General features: G+C 44.8%; 3 protein-coding genes across 4 annotated transcripts; 2 read left to right on the top strand and 1 right to left on the bottom strand.

The window, feature by feature from the left end:
• The first annotated feature begins 339 nt into the window (after nt 1-339).
• LOC120908873 (solute carrier family 25 member 35-like) lies at nt 340-2,063 on the top strand. Its single transcript, XM_040320323.1, has 4 exons — nt 340-831; nt 897-1,072; nt 1,178-1,313; nt 1,397-2,063. The coding sequence occupies exons 1-4, from the start codon at nt 760-762 to the stop codon at nt 1,931-1,933; spliced, it is 921 nt and encodes a 306-aa protein (XP_040176257.1). The 5' UTR covers nt 340-759; the 3' UTR covers nt 1,934-2,063.
• LOC120894106 lies at nt 1,931-11,840 on the bottom strand. Its single transcript, XM_040296491.1, has 16 exons — nt 11,306-11,840; nt 9,294-9,398; nt 8,783-8,943; nt 8,069-8,711; nt 7,794-8,006; nt 6,605-6,707; nt 6,288-6,538; nt 5,179-5,444; nt 4,364-4,419; nt 4,118-4,257; nt 3,933-4,037; nt 3,675-3,835; nt 2,969-3,590; nt 2,679-2,891; nt 2,515-2,617; nt 1,931-2,439 (listed from the first exon to the last, which is right to left on the bottom strand). Exons 1-16 carry the CDS (start codon nt 11,396-11,398, stop codon nt 2,183-2,185), a joined length of 3,492 nt encoding a protein of 1,163 aa, XP_040152425.1. The 5' UTR covers nt 11,399-11,840; the 3' UTR covers nt 1,931-2,182.
• LOC120908874 (sugar transporter SWEET1) lies at nt 9,664-14,483 on the top strand. 2 transcript variants are annotated; one of them, XM_040320324.1, is made up of 6 exons: nt 9,664-9,706; nt 13,087-13,471; nt 13,543-13,620; nt 13,692-13,918; nt 13,988-14,163; nt 14,248-14,379. In XM_040320324.1, exons 2-6 carry the CDS (start codon nt 13,395-13,397, stop codon nt 14,377-14,379), a joined length of 690 nt encoding a protein of 229 aa, XP_040176258.1. In that variant the 5' UTR covers nt 9,664-9,706; nt 13,087-13,394. The 2 variants fall into 2 exon arrangements, with proteins under 2 accessions (XP_040176258.1, XP_040176259.1); XM_040320325.1 differs by lacking the exon at nt 9,664-9,706 and having other exon boundaries at nt 13,395-13,471; nt 14,248-14,483.
• Nucleotides 14,484-16,268: the final 1,785 nt, after the last annotated feature.

Below are 16,268 nucleotides of genomic sequence, written 5' to 3'. Positions count from 1 at the left end.
GGCTATATAGGTCATGATTAGATGAAACTTGTCGAAACACATTGCAAGAAAAGGATAGTAATACAATGATGAGTTGTAATAACTCTATCTATTGATCAAGCCAATGAAGCTGTGGAGCTTTCATTTTTTTTCTATGGATATTTGATTTTCCAGTAGTTTAAGCTTAATCTGAGGCGCTTGGGTATTGAATTCTGACTGTATTCATATAGAGTTTACGGCATTAAATCAGCTGGGAAATGGATGAATGACTTCTCGATCAGTTTTATGAAAAAATCTATGGTTTTCGGTATAATAAATGAAAAATCAGTAGATTTAGCGAGCTCATATGTGAATCGATAGGCATATCAAATAAATGGTAGGAATACAGATAAATCGGCATTTCTGGTCACTCTGCACCAGGGATGGCGAACGGTTACAGCAGGTGCTTCTATACTTTGACATTGCCAGAATGGTTCGTTTTTCTTTTTTAATTGTTTTTATTGTTCATACAAATCCGAAAAAATACCGGTTCCGGGAAATTAGGCTAAATAAAGGGAAATTGTATTATTTGCGTTACAATAGCAAATATTAACCGACGTGATTAACGATTAAATTAGCGCACAATTTCTTATCAGACAACTGTGGATCGATCTTCCCGTACGTGTAGACGCTGCTTCACCACCACCCGGCGACAGAGCGAGAGAATGTAAATAATTACACAAAGTTGTGTTTAGTTGCGCAAAGCCCTCGAAAGCAATCTCTTCTGCTGCGAGGATCACGATGGACGGAACGGATTTCCTGCTCGGTGGCGTCGGCTCGATGGCCGCAACGTTAATCACGAACCCGCTGGAGGTAAGACCGGGAATATTTGGGATCATTTTAAGGAAAATATTATAAAACTCATCGCGCCATTGCAGGTGGTGAAAACGAGAATGCAACTGCAGGGTGAACTTGCGGCGAAGGGAACCTACCACAAACCGTACCGGAGCGTGGTGGACGCATTTATAACGATCGCGAAAAACGACGGCTATGCAGCGCTGCAGAAAGGGCTTGCACCGTCCCTGTGCTTCCAGTTCATACTCAACTCGTGCAGGTATGGTATTGTGAAATCGCATGGTGCGTGCAGCACAGCACACACACACGCACCTCGTGGACGTGATCGTTGAAAATGAACGGAGGGCTACATCGTTTAGATTAGATTAGGCATATACAACACGGCCAACGAGCACGGATGGACCAAGCAGAGCAATGGCAATCAATCGATACTGAAGAGTGCCTTCTGGGGCGCTGCCGGAGGATTCGTCGGTTCGGCTTTGGCAAGTCCCTTTTTTATGGTAAATGATCGTCGGGAATGCTTTGCACAGCGTAAGACCAAATTAATTTATTTCGCTTTCCCCCACGCCTCGACGGTCTCCAGCTACGCACACATCTCCAATCACAGGCCAAGGCAGAAATAGCGGTCGGTTACCAGCACCAGCACAGCGGTATGATCAGCGCTATGAAAGACATTTTCAGGAAGCACGGCGTGCAGGGCCTGTACCGTGGCGTAGCAGTGACGATGCCACGCGCCTTGCTCGGCAGCGGTGGACAGCTGGCCGCATTCGGTTACACGAAAGATTTTCTCGTTCGGCATCCGGTTAGTGCGCAGCAAAGCGATACGTTTGTGTCGACTGTCGCCGGCGCGGTCGGAGGCACGGTAATGGCCATCACGATGACACCGCCGGACGTTATAGCGACACGCCTGTACAACCAAGGAGTGGATGCCAAGGGTAGGGGGATTTACTACAACGGGGTAGTGGATTGTTTCGTAAAAATACTCAAGGCGGAGGGTGTGGCCGGACTGTACAAAGGCTTTTGGCCACACTACATGCGAATTGGGCCGCACGCAACGCTGGTGTTGCTATTCTTCGATGAGCTGAAAACGATGCGCAGGAAATACTACGAGGCTAAATAGTTTGCCCGGTCGGACGGCCAAGAAAAGACTTTGTTACTTTGTGTATTTTAGCGTATAGCAAATAGTCGGTAGCTAACAGTGTTGAAAATGTTAAACCAAACAAATATAATCATGTTTTTTAAACCAATAATCTGTTCCAATTGTTGTTAATTTTTAAATAATTTTATCGTTTGAGTGCATTTTAAAATAATTATTTTCATTTCAGCGTGTTTTGATACGCTTGTTTTAGTTTTTTGTAACTCATAACAATTATTCCTTAACTCTGGAACGAAAACCGTGCGCTACCTTCGGGACCACGTCGGTCACCTCCTTGCCTCTCGTCTCGGGAAGGTAAAATTTAATCAAAACCGTTAACAACACGCACGTGATGGAGAAGGGAAGAAACACAAATGCGCCCCATATATTTTGAAGCGTTGGAAAAGCCATCCCAACGATGAAATTGCACCCCCAGGAGGAAAGGCTTCCCAACGCCATGGCCGTTGGTCGAGGCCCAAGATCGAAAAGCTCTGAAAACAAAAAATGAAAGAAACTTTCGCAAATATTTGAAAAATTCTTTATAAAGCGTAAAATGTTCGCTTTACCCGAGCCAATGAAGAAAGGAATAGGTCCGAGACCGAATTGATAGAATATTATGTACAGTAAGATGGTTCCAATACAAACGTACGAAAACCAGTCGATCAGGTGCTGTAAAAATGGTTGTAATTTATGTTAATTTTGTGTAATTGTTGTACACTTTAATACTCACGATGAAATGTATAGAAAGGGTAAGAACGAAGAGAATGATCGCACAGGAAGAGCACGACAGCAGGCATAAGGTTCGTCTGTTGCATCGAGCCATCAACAGCGGTCCAAACAGCGATGCGAAAAGATTCAAGCAGCCAACACCTAGATTAGCAAGCTTGGCTGCCTGCGAGCTAAATCCAACCGATTCAAAAATGGACACTGAGTAGAAAAATACCTGGAAGTAGGAAAAGGAACCAATCAATATTTAATTATCTGCCAAGGGCAGCGCCAGAATGGATGCGCGATACGCACCGCATTTATTCCCGACAGCTGCTGGCCGCCCTGAAGAGCGCACACGAGCACTAGCGGCAGGGTGAGCGTTGGATCCCGTACCACCGACCAGAGCGATCGATTCGCTTGCGGTTGGCCATCTTCCTGAGCCGAGGGACCGTGTTGGCCGTTGGCGCATTCCATCTGCAGCTTAATGTAATCGTCCCCGATCGTGTGCCGCCCGAAAAGCTTCCGGATGGCGCGCAACGACCCGGCCTGATCGCCCTTCACACTGTACAGGTACTTGGGACTTTCAGGGATCCAAAAGTAAAAGGCGTAGCAGAACAGATTCAGCACCGCAAAGCAACCCAAAGCATAGTGCCAGTGCTCTTCCGTCCCGAGCGCCTGCTCGAGGCTTGCGACCTGCGCCACTACTACCCCGGTGGTAAGCCCCAACGGACACAGCACGCCCATGGCACCGCGCAGTTTGATTGGCGAAACCTCCGCCAGGTACATGGGGATCACACCGGTCGTGAGGCCAGATGCCAGCCCGACCAGAAGCCGTCCGAGCAGCAGCAGTTCCACCGATGATGCGGCACGGCAGCAAAGGAAGCATAGTGCACCGCCGGTGAGTAGCAGTGCGCAGCAAAGGAATGATTTTTTTCTAGTGTTAAAGAGCGTATAGAAAAAGGGTGAGTAACACAAACGTGAAGTACAGAATGCGATGTAGCAGTCTGCAGTAGATCACCTGCCATAGGTTGTGGCTATGTAGCCACTGAAATGGGAGGTAATAATTCCACCGAGTAACACTGTAGACACTATTACGGACCACACGATTTGGAGTGCATTGGCTGTAAGCTGCACTCCGTAACGGTCAACAAAGACGGTGCAGAGCCAGTCTTGGATGAGCTGTGATACAAGCGTTACGAATGTTAAAGTGTGACGTCACGTTTCTTCACAGCAAATTCGGCAGGGATTAGCAGTAGGTAGGTGGAGGTGTACTAACTTTAGCTGGTGCATTGATCGAGCTCACTTGATAGCCGGCGGCTACGGAGACGGAAAGGTTCACTATTACACCAAACCAACAAAGGCCCCATGTCCATCCAGTGTCCTGGGAAGATAAATATATAGCCACAATTCGAAACTATGTCCTAATGTCGATACCAGTTGCCTCCAATCGTCAATACCTACAGGAAGCTTAAGTTCCATCCCGAGCGGTGTTAGCTGACGAGACACAATGGCCGGAATGGGACATGCGTAGACTAAAATTTTGCCATACCAGCACTTCAAATCTCGCACACTCAAGTAGTGCCGCGATCCACAACGGAACCCTTCAAATATTTACCAGAAGACCTACCAGCCGAACAATACTCGACTTTTTTTTTAGATAAAAGCGCTAAAAGTCAATTTCAACTTTGTAACTTCTGCCTCCCGTACCGTTTATCACTTGCGCATTGTAATTATTAAACATTTTCCAATCGTTATGTGCAGTACTGCAACATGTCATGATCATCACGAGATATTCACCAACGAAAACAATGAACATATCCGTAGTAGCTCGATGCGCATTGCTGATACTCAATAAAAGTGTGCCATGAAATACGGAACACGACATGCGAGTGCTTGACTGATGATGACTTAGTTTAAAGCTGGCGCAAGCATAATCATGATTTTTCTGGCTGTGAACAGTGCTGCCAAATGCCACTGTTTCAGATATTCACCAACCAACCAGATATGGTGGCCAAATGCCACCGACACTCGTGACTGAGATGAATCTCATCAGCTCAAATCAGCTCACGTACGCAACTGAGATGATCAGAGGTAAGACTCGGAACAGAAAATGTCGTGACCATGCGAGTGATCAAGATTTGGGTGCTAAACAAAATGTCATCAGGTATGTGATGGTCATAACAACTTTGAGTCTCACCTCTGATCATCACAGTAGAGCTCATGACGCTAACATTATTTTGTTTCAGCTAGAATTTTTCATGACTATGTCAGTGACATTTTGCAGAACTGATCACAGTAAAAAAATCATTGACATAGTGACTGACCAAGCGTTGGTCGCAAAAATGTCACAAAGCATGCATTGATCACACCAATCGTTTTGAGTAACACCTCTGATTATCACAATTGAGTACGTGACGCTGACATGGATTTTGTTTCAGTCAGATTTGTTTTATGACATTGACAGTGACATTTTGCAGCACTGGTTATGTGAGCTTGTGAGGTGGTTTAAAATCGAAACGTACCTTCCATACTTATCCGCCAGATAGGCTCCTTGAAGTGATCCAATGACGCCACCGATCAGCGCAATCGAAATGATCGACGCAATGATCGCGCGCAGTGAATCATCCGACAGCAGCACGTTGTACCTTCGATAGATTGTCTCATTGCTCCAGTGCTTTATGAACTCGGTGGGTGCATTTATCACGCCTATGTTGTAGCCGACTGGTATCGATGCGCCCAAGCTAGTGATTGCACCGAGTCCGACCAATCGTAACGTCCAGCCGGATTCCTGCAGCGACCGTGAGTGTATTTGAATTTAAAGTGAAACACAACACAGCTCCCCAACTCCCGTTTGCTAACCGGCAATGTCAGGTCCATTGTTCTGCTCTGCGTGAGCTCTGCGACGACTGGCTGCGACGATACTGACTTAGGACGGAACAGGATTGTTGGGCAATATGCATCATTTCACGCATTAGACGGTTCATAAGGAAGTAGCGATGAATTAAACAGATCATTTTGTAGTACTTTCCTCCACACTGCGGCTGCGTAAACCGTCAGCAGGGATTCGGATAAAATTTACAGCCTCGCTAACAAACCGGTCTTTGGTGCGGGTGGTACGCGAACTGTTTCTTATCCCTTTTTAGTCTGTGCTATAAGATAAGTGGAAAAGGTGCAAATTGCATCAAGCACAGCACCACTATGGGCTAATATTTACCTTGCAAAAGGGTAGACATACGATGTGTGTGTACAGTGCACTGAACAAATGGTAAGCGTTTTGGTTTTCTTATTCATTCTTCATTTTCCATTCAGCTCCCCTGTATCGTGTAACAAATCTCTTTTTTTGTTTTTTTTGTTCATTAAAAATAACGCTCTTCTTAAGCTAAGTACTAGTATACAATGCTAAGCTTAGGATAAACGGTTAAGCCACTTTGTTTTGTTTGTTTTTTTTTTTGTTTTATCCCTCCATTATCCACTCCACCAATCTTTGTCTTTGAGCAAGTAATAAAAATCACAACATGTTTCTGTGTAGCTTTCGTGGCTGCTTTTGTTTTGTAGGTTTGTTTGCTTTGTTTTTTTTGTTGTTGGTTTAATGTCATTATTGCTGTGGGCAGGAGCGGCAACACTAAGGCACTAGCGGCTTGGAGCTGAATCCTTTAGCGACCAGCGGTACAATCTGCGAGATGTGCTTGCCGCGCGTTTCGGGCAGATAAATCCTCAGCAGTACCGTCAGCGCAACGCAGGTGAACGCAAAAGGAAGGAAGACGAACGCTCCCCAAGCACTTTGTAGCGTGGTGAACAGCATGGCCACGATGAAGTTGCAGCCCCACGAGGCCAAGCTGCCCATGGCCATGGCTGCGGGCCGCGGACCAACCTCGAACAGTTCTAAAAATGCAATGGACGAAAGTTAAGGAACAATTTTTGCACAAAATTACTCCAAGCATCGCTTACCAGAGCCGATGAAATAAGGTATCGGTCCAAGTCCTATTTGGTAGAAGAGAATGTACAACAGGATAGCGACGATACTTGCATAAGAAAACCATTCCACGTCGTCCTAAAACATAAAGAAATAAAGATATGCAATTAAACCTATGCACAGCACTGTAGTGATTAGTGATGGGAAAAACGACCTTAATCGTTTCGTCGGAATCGATTCCGGATAGTAGGTTCGGAATCGGATTCGGTTCTGGAAATGGCTCCGGAATCATAATAGGCTTCGAAATCGGAGTAGGTTTCGGCATCACCATAAGAATAGACCCAAATGATCCAATGATGTATTGATAGCCGCAAAGAATTAAAATTTACTTGTAAACGATCCATTCTCATGGAGATTCTCAAACTGATTTCGCTTTTGAGCTCTTAGTTCTTCTTATTTCAATTCAAGAACTGATTCTCATTCCAATGCTAATTCCAATTCTGGCGTCAATTCTGTTTCTATTACCGGAGCAATTCCTAGGTTCCTAGCGATTCCTAGGTCGATTCTGGAGACGATTGTGATTCTACTCCGGAATCGGCTTCGGAGTCAACTTCGGAATCGGCTCCGGAATCAACTTCGGAATCGTCTCCGGAATCGGAATCGATTCCAGCATCGAAATCAGCTCCGGAATTGATTCCGAACACGGAATCGCAATCGGGTAGGTTCGATTCCGAGCTCCCACCACTATTAGAAAAAATAAGTTTTCGTTGGAATCGATTCCAGCCAGCTGAAAAGTTTTCTGGAATCGATTCCGGATAGTAGGTCCGGAATCAGTTTCCGGAATCGATTCCGGAATCGGCTCCGGAATTGGAAATTTTTTCTGGATTTGGTTTTGGAATCGGCACCGGAATCGAAATCGGCTTCGGAATCGGAATTTACTTAGAAATAAGAATCAGCTTAGAAACGGAGTCGGTTTCGGCATCTCCATAAGAATAGGGGTTTAGGTCCAATGTTGCTAAGTATTGATAGGATTTCGGAGGCGATTTCAATTCCAGAATTGATTCCGGAGCCGACTCCGAAATCGACTCCATAATCGATTCCTGTATCGATTCCGGAACCAACTACGGAATCGACTCCGGTATCGGAATTGACTCCGAACACGAAATCGGTTAGATCCGATTCCGAGCTCCCACCACTAACTGCACTGTTTTGCTCAATACTTACAATAAAGAATACGATGAACGTAAGGCAGAACAAAAACAACGCACACATCGCACAGGATAAGAGGGCCAAAAAGCGACGGTTGAATTTTGCCATTAAAATTGGGCTAAAGAACGCAACAAACAGATTAAGACAGCCGGCACCAAGGTTTGCAAACTTGGCGTCCGTTGAGCTCAGCCCGACCGATTCAAATATCCGAACGGAATAGAAGAAAACCTAGAAAAAAAAGAAACTTTTAGTAAAACGAACAGAACCATTAATGATGCCTCTTGCCCTACCGCATTGATTCCGGACAGCTGTTGGCCACCTTGTAAGGCACAGACCAGCACCAGTGGAAGCAGCAACGTCCGATCCGTCAGCACCGACCAAATGGTACGTTCTTTGGGCTTTTGCACTGTACTCTGCCCATCGCCGCACGATTCCTCGTCGTTCTCCGGCGTACACTCCCGACGCATCGCATCGATCTGCTCGCGCACATACTCATCGCGAACCTTTTTCCCGGCAACGCGTTTCAGCTCGTTCACCGCCTCGTCCTGCCGCCGGCGAATCACGAACAGGTACTTGGGACTTTCCGGCAGCCACGGATACGGTACGAAGAAGATCACCACCAGGATGACGTAGAAGCTGAGCGCAAACTGCCAGTGCTCCTCGGTGCCGAATATTTCCTCCAAGCTGATGATCTGCCCGACCACCACCCCACCGGTGACGCCCATCGAGCAGAACACGCCGAGCGCACCGCGCAGCCCTAGCGGGGCCAGCTCGGTCAGATACATTGGAACCGTGCTGGTGGTCAAACCGGCGGCCAATCCGACCAAGAAACGACCCGCCATAAGCAGCTCCACCGAGCTGAGCGTCTGGCAGAACTGGAAGCATACGCCGCCGACGAAAAGCAGAAATCCACACAACAGGAAGGATCGTTTCCTGCAAAAAAAAAAAAAAAATACAAAAATTAATGACAGCAATTTTAAAAACATACTCTTGGAGCCTCCTACCTGCCGAGTCTGTCGGCAACCCATGCACCGCCGAGCGATCCAATTACACCGCCAACCAAAAAGATGGACACAACCGCCGACCAGAACGTCTCCAGATTGCCCTCCGAAAAGACGCTCTCGTACGTTTCGTAAATCGTATCATTGCACCAACTTTTAATAAACTGAAATTGAGAGAAAACGGGGCATGTTTTTAGAACAGTGCTTTACATTGTCCCGCCAGCACGCTACGCAACTACGGTGGTACTAATGGAAATATAAAACTGAAGCGCTTACTTCCGGTAAGCACAATTGCGCGGACACGTTTGCAATTTTTCATTGGCGTTTCAGAGGGAGGGAGTTTGTGTATATGAGGCGTATGTCCCGCGCTTCTCGGTGAGCTGCAACTGGTTCGTAATCGTAAAATGACAAAATCTAGCAATGTGTGCGGTTTTTCCACTCCCGTATGTTTGAGCAGCTGGTTTTAATGTTGCCGTCAAGCGGTTACCACGTAGCACCTGGTGCGTTTACTCACATTTGCCGGTGCATTTATGACGCCTATATTGTAACCGGTTGGTACTGCTGCACCGAAGGTAGTTGATAAACCGGCAGTAATCAGCCAAAACGTCCATCTGGTTTCCTGCAAAACAATGAAATAAATACGAGAAATGTTATTAGAGTAGGGTTACAAATATGTAGCCTGTTAATTAGATGGCATGTTTCAGATAAAAAGCTTCAATGGTTGTATATGTACTACAGGCGCTGAGACCGTTTACAAGACAACCAATAAAGGCCGCATTCAATTGTTATCTTGCTTGTGATAAGATAATCGATAGCTGGCTGTATATTTCGGTGGCATTGTCCCGGATTAAGCGAAGATAGGCTTCGTAGTTCATTAAGTGCTTAAGGCTCAGTCAGAAAAGATGGAGGAGTAAAACTTGTCGTGTGGTTTGTAATTAAAGTTTTGTAGAATTATTCAACTGCTTATCAGCTGCTGTAAGCCGTCAAGCGTGCAATACCAGGGTGAAGGCTAAAAACAAAACAAACAAAAAACCGTAGTGATTATTTTAAAGTGTTCCTCAGACACATCCAACAAAATGAGTGTGGCATCTTTCGGTTGATTTGGGGGAAAAGATTAGTTATCAATTTTTTTTGTTCTTCTTATCGAGAGGAAAAACAAGTTCAGCTCTAAAGGACAAATGACCGATTTTTTGGTGGTTCGTATTTAACTTCCCTCCACAAGGCTAACTATAATCCTTATCACTCACTTCACGGTTCTGTTGCGCCGGATCAGCACTGAAAGTCATTTTTATTTTCACTTCGGCCGTTAGTAATTCTAATCACCTAATTATACGCTAATTATAATGCTCGAACAACGCGTTTTAGCCCTGATCTTTGATGCCCTATCTTCACATCCACGTGGCGGGATGCGCCCCCCGTTAAGTGAACCGTCGAAGCGTTCGGCCCTTAAGCAACTAATCTGGACAGCACAACGGCTTTCGAGGCTATAATTCCCGATTGCAGGATCGACGAACATCGGCAATCCCTCCATTATTATCGACAATAATGTTGCTAATTGTGTGTGTGTGTGTGTGTGTGTGTGTGTGTGTGTGTGTGTGTGTGTGTGTGTGTGTGTGTGTGTGTGAGTGATAATCCATTATCGACGGTTTTATTGTTGGGGCGCGTCCGATCATCCGGACGTCACCGCCGATTGCCGATTGTTCGCGTACCGATTGAGATGCTTTCGGGCAGGTGGCGTCCCCAGTACAACAACAACAACAAATCCATGAGCTGCATCATAATCAGCTATCCAAACAAACCGGTTAGATTTGAATCATCCACGCTACGGCTACTGCCTGGAGCGTGTTTACTTTTCGCGCGTTTTGTATTGACCGCCGGAGATACGAACACCGACTACCGCACCGGGGGGGTCGGACAGGCCATTCGGAAGTAGATTTTCATTTCCGTCAACAGAAACACGCGTGTCGGCGGCACACGGTGAACCATAATTGGGCTATACAGCAAACCATAAATAGTTTGCCTCCACGTTAGGTGTGAACCCTCCCACCGGTCGCTTGGTGTTGCGGCGCAGCCGTGCGTCTGTGCATCGTCTGGCGCCGTCCGTCAGCTGTTTCTGCCGCATTCATCATTTACATCAGTAATAGAGAGGGGGGGAGGGCTGTAATACAGTAATCCCCTCTCCCCCCCACCCCCAACCAATTCCCTTTAATGCACGCTTTCACGAACGCTTTTCGCAAATGCCACACACTTGATTCGCGCGCGGATCTCTCTCTCTCTCTCTTCTTCTCTCGCGCGCGCTCTTGGGTGCTCTTTTCTCTCGTGTCTCGATTTCACTATTTTTATTCCACCGTCTGCTGGCCGATCGGGGGAAAGAAACGCATTCCTACCGCCGCCCTAAGCTCGCGGCGGCCGTGACCATACCCGTACCCGTGTTATGAAATCGAGGGATTAAGTGTATCGGGCGGTGGCAGATAAAAACGGGTAATGGTGTTTTGCGTAGAAAAAAAAGAGCACCAGAGAACCAACCTTGCGCGCGTTGGCGTTTATGTGCGGTACAATTTTGGGCTCCCGGCCGGGACTGTAGAGAACGCTTGCTTCCTCATGATCGGACGGCTCCATCGTGGGTTGTTTGAGGTAGAGAGGGTTAGAGACGTCGTTCACTAAATTCACGCCAGGCCCGCGCTACCACCAGCAGAGAACATACACTCAGCAGCAAAGAACTGCACACTATAAGCTAACAGAAACACTTTCACCAACACAAACTGAGTGTGCACAACCTTCGGCATTTAGCAAACGTGTATAGAGCGTAGTTGCACCACACTCCCCGTGAATGCTGTGCCGTGTTTCACTGTCGAAAGCGCCTTCACCCTCATGTGATCTACATGCAAATGAGGTAGAATTTCGGCGGACCCCCTGTTAAATGAGGCGCTCCGGCCAAACCGAACCGAAACGAACCCAAACGCACAATCTCTTTATCACTCGAACTAGAAACGCCAGTGAGGGTTTGCCGCAGCAAACACAACACTGCGCGAGCGGGATCGATTGGGTTTGTGTGGGGTGGTTTGACACATGGGACAACGCAACACTGTGCGCAGGGATGGTGTTTGCTAGAGCGCGGCCTAATGTTTACATCATGCAATCGCATCGCAAGAGGTACGGTCAGACGTTAGTTTGACAGAAAGGCGCAATGTAAACAATAAAATGCAAGAAAGAGCGCAATGGATTAGTGATGGGAAAAATGATGTCTTCGTCTGAATCGATTCCGGATAGTAGGTCCGGAATCAGTTTCCGGAATCGGTTCCAGAATTGGAATCGGCTCTGGCATTAGCTCTTGCCAGAGATTAGCATCTGATTTCGCTTCTGAAACTTCTTATTTCGCTTCAACAACTGATTCTCATTCCGGAGCTTATTTCATTTTTGGAGAAAATTGTGGTTCCAGTATCAGAGCAAATTGCGATTCCCAGAACGATTCGGATCGCCTCCGAAGTCAACTCCGGGAATCGGCTCCGGAGTCAACTTCGGAATCGGCTCCGGAGTCAACTCCAGAATAGCCTCTAGAGTTAACTTCTTAATTGGAATCGATTCCAGCATCAGAATCGGCCCTGGAATTAGTTTCGCTCTAGAGCGATTTGGCTCTAGAGTCAACTTCGGAATCGGCTCCGGAATCTGATACGGAATCGGATTCGATTCGGGAATCGGCACCGGAGTCAACTCCAGAATTGGCTCCTAAGTCGATTCCGGAATCGGCTCTCGAGTCAACTTCGGAATCGGAAACGATCCAGTACAGAATCGGCTCCGGAATTGATTTCGAGCAAGGAATCGGAATCAGATAGGTCCGATTCCGAGCTCCCACCTGTAAAATGGATGCAATTTTGCACTTCTTTTACTATTCTTTCATTAGGTTTAAATAAATGCGAATCTCTGTAGCAAGGACCGTAAAGATATCAGGTCAAGTTATAAGCCCGTTTTGACAGATAGGTGAAAGAAGAATCGACGAAGAAAACTGACAGTTAGTTTTCCGCTTTTGGCGAACGCTTCAAGTTCTCGAAGGAAAATTTCCATTTTAAATCACGGACTGTGTTCTAATAAACTAAAATATTCACCCAAATTGATCTCCACCAAATATTGACCATGCAAAACGTAAACAATCCATCAATACATATACAAGCGGAAAACCATCTGTCAAAATCGGAGCCCAGGGGGGGGATCGCCAAAAGCGCTATAACTACACCTCATTATACATTCCACCTTGCTCTGTAGTTTTTACTGAATAAAATGTTTACTTTTTATTTTAATTTTATTCCAAGCAAAGAAGTGCTCTGCCGTCAACTGTCAAATGCGGTGGAAATGGACCAACCGGGCGCAGTTAGCAACCGATGTGTACACGTACCGTTATTTGTCAAAAACACGTCTGATTATAAACAAATTGCTCACGTAGCGGATGCGACCGAATGGAAATTGTCCATTTTCTATAATTTATCAAAGCCAAGGGTATACAAAGCACGGGGCATGATTGGTCGCGTGTCGAGGCGGTACTGCTGTTTCGATGGAGTGTAGAAAAGTCCGATTGTGAGCCGCAACTGAGAGGTATTAAGCGCTGTTACCGCGTCAACAAATGGACGGAATTATGTCCAAAGGCAGCCTTGCCAGCCTGGCCACGGTTGCAACGGTTCTGCAGTTTCTTACTGGCACGTGAGTATGCTTAGGAAATGATCCAAACATTGCATTGTTATGAAAACTTTCTTCTTTGGGTCCAATTTCAGTGTGATTTGTAATCGTTACATTCGGAAGAAATCAACAGGAGACACATCAGCCTTTCCCTTCATATCCGGATTTCTTTCGTAAGTAAACTACGCCGTGTCTGTATCCACTGAGTATGATTGAGTGTAATGATTTGCTATCTGTGTTTCAGCTGTTTCATGTGGCTCAAGTATGGTGTCCTGACGGAGGAAAGTACTCTGATACTGGTCAACTTTATCGGATCCGCACTGTTTTTCTCCTACACTGTGGTGTTTTTCATATTCTGCGTAAACAAGCGGGAGGTGATACGCCAAATGATGGTCATATCCTGCATCATATTGAGCGCCACGCTGTACACCTTATTCGAGACGGACGATGAGAAGTCGATCCGTGTCATAGGTAAACAAAACTACCGACCATTTGGTAGAAAGATTTTAACTTTCCATCTACTTTACATGCCTGCTTTAGGTCTGCTTTGCTGCTGTTTGGCGGTTTTGTTTTTCGCATCACCGCTTACAATGTTAGCGCATGTCATCCGTACCCAGAATACGGACAGTCTTCCTTTTCCGATCATTGTGGCATCGTTTTTCGTGTGCTTACTTTGGACGGCCTATGGCGTACTTATTGGTGATCGATTTATACAGGTAAGAAGAGCTCGCTGGTTAGCTAATGATGGCCGGAGTTCTCTCAATTATGCCACTGTCATTGTATATTCCATTACTCTTTAGATTCCAAATCTTCTCGGTGGAATATTGGCTGGAATTCAGTTGACTCTGTATGTGATATACCCGAAAAAGAAAGCTTCCTTCAGCGGTGGACCGCGGTATTCACCTCTGGTATCAGAAAACCCAATTTTGTAGTATTCCTATGGTATTGGTAAGCTAGGTAAGCATGGGCCAGTGCGTATTGTTAACATTATTTGGATTAACGCACCAGTTAATACAATTTAGTTATTAAAGTAAAACATGCTTCTGTGCTATGCTGTTATCAACTCATCCGAACACCTAGTTTTATTTGTTATAAATAGAGAGCAGAGATTATAGCTTCCTTATTTAATGTTATACAATTTATCTCTAGGGTAAATTATTTTTTGTGCTATTAGAAACTGATCTAATTGATAATCGATCTAAAAAATTTGAATATGCAATGTTTTCTGATATGATTTCACCTATTCAACCAAATCCTCGTAATTACAAATTTTCAACAACTTGTTCAACAAGTACTTTCAATCGGCATGATTAGCCACAGTTCAGCTACACATTTCATATCTTTTTTCATATTCTCATATCAGCCGGTTATATCCGGTGGCTGCTTGCCACAAATATTTTTCTCTGATAACGCATGATAACACAAACGAAAAAAAAATCCAATACGTGTTCGACATTAAATTGTTGTTTGTACAGTCTGTTCGCAACTAAGGCACATCGCAACAGTGACATTCAAATTGGAAGGTTTTTGAATCTTTTTTTCAATTTGACCTATTAATAACTGAATGAATGAATGAGTTCTAACATGAATTTTTCATTGCAATTTATTTGGTAGTTGACGAAATTTGGCATATATAAGGGGTTCATGTTAAAGCGTTCGAAACATATTTTTATGGAACCTACAAATGATTAAAATTGAAGTTAGATTAATTAACTTTATTGAATTTTTCAGTACTAAATAGTTATTTTACCTTAACAATGTTAGATTTAAACTGATATTCCAGATACTCTTTACCATTCGTTTTTAGTAGAACTGGAATAAAAAAACGACTATTTTATTTAAAATAAAAAAGACAACGTTTTGCACTCGTAAGTGATAATCCGCTAGAGGTGATATGCAAAGTGGGTAGAAAGGAGGTGTCGTCATACAGAACATTAGGCCATCAAGGTTTTAGAAAAAAGCACCAAAACATAATATTAATTTAAAAAAATGCAGGAATTTGTGATAAAATATATACTTTGACTCATTATTCGTGTTATTCGAGTATCCGGGTGAGGTCGAGTCCCGATGAGCCAGGATAAACGGCGCTCCACTGTATTTTTATAGGGGCCATCCATAAATTACGGTACAGTGACACGAGAAACCTTAAAGCGCAATGTTTTTTTTTACACTAGGACATCATAGAAAGTTCCCATTGCTTGTCGAATCTAACTTATGATGCCTTTAAGGAACATTAAACAATATATCGCCTCAATTTTGAACTCCTAAAACATGTTGTACATGTATGAATAAACAACATGAAACTTTGATTATTATAATTTGGGACACTTTGCATTGTCTGCATTTTTTAGTTATTGTTATTGCACTCTATTGTGGGCCAAATTTGGTTTAGTTTTGACGTTGTGATGTGGTCAATGTTAGTTTGATAATGACTTTCGATTAATCTATTTTAAGCTTTATTTTTTTCGGCGATTTGTTCAATTACTCATTGGAGTACCCAAAACTACCCAAAAGCCAGTTTTGGGTTAAAGTTGGCAAAAGTTCGGAATCGTCTCCGATCAGACGCCCATAATTTCCGAGCCGACTCTGGAAGGTAGGTCCACCCTGCATTATCCGGAGTCGTTCGGAATCATCCGGAGTCGTTCGGTATCGTTCTGAGTCCTTCAGAGTTGGAGTAGCCCGGAGTCGTTTGGGGTCGTCTGGTATCTGTTGGGGTCGGAATCGGCCTTCGAAACAAAGGCCTGTATATGGAGTGCACCCGTAAAATTAAAAACAAAAAACACAACGAAATTGAATGCCTGATCACAAGCACATTGCACCA

The sequence above is a fragment of the Anopheles arabiensis genome, chromosome 2 (assembly GCF_016920715.1).
Source record: "Anopheles arabiensis isolate DONGOLA chromosome 2, AaraD3, whole genome shotgun sequence".
Lineage (NCBI taxonomy): Eukaryota > Metazoa > Arthropoda > Insecta > Diptera > Culicidae > Anopheles > Anopheles arabiensis.
The sequence above is the reverse complement of the archived record's forward strand: the minus strand, read 5'-3'. Positions and strand labels throughout refer to the sequence as shown.

Coding starts and splice junctions, on each gene's coding strand:
- LOC120908873 (XM_040320323.1), top strand. CDS start 760: ATGGACGGAACGGATTTCCTGCTCGGTGGCGTCGGCTCGATGGCCGCA. Junction 832..896: donor TAATCACGAACCCGCTGGAG/GTAAGACCGGGA, acceptor GCGCCATTGCAG/GTGGTGAAAACGAGAATGCA. Junction 1,073..1,177: donor TTCATACTCAACTCGTGCAG/GTATGGTATTGT, acceptor CGTTTAGATTAG/ATTAGGCATATACAACACGG.
- LOC120894106 (XM_040296491.1), bottom strand. CDS start 11,398: ATGGAGCCGTCCGATCATGAGGAAGCAAGCGTTCTCTACAGTCCCGGC. Junction 8,944..9,293: donor TCATAAATGCACCGGCAAAT/GTGAGTAAACGC, acceptor TCTCAATTTCAG/TTTATTAAAAGTTGGTGCAA. Junction 4,258..4,363: donor CAATGCGCAAGTGATAAACG/GTACGGGAGGCA, acceptor AAATATTTGAAG/GGTTCCGTTGTGGATCGCGG.
- LOC120908874 (XM_040320325.1), top strand. CDS start 13,395: ATGGACGGAATTATGTCCAAAGGCAGCCTTGCCAGCCTGGCCACGGTT. Junction 13,621..13,691: donor TTCATATCCGGATTTCTTTC/GTAAGTAAACTA, acceptor TCTGTGTTTCAG/CTGTTTCATGTGGCTCAAGT. Junction 13,919..13,987: donor GAAGTCGATCCGTGTCATAG/GTAAACAAAACT, acceptor TGCCTGCTTTAG/GTCTGCTTTGCTGCTGTTTG.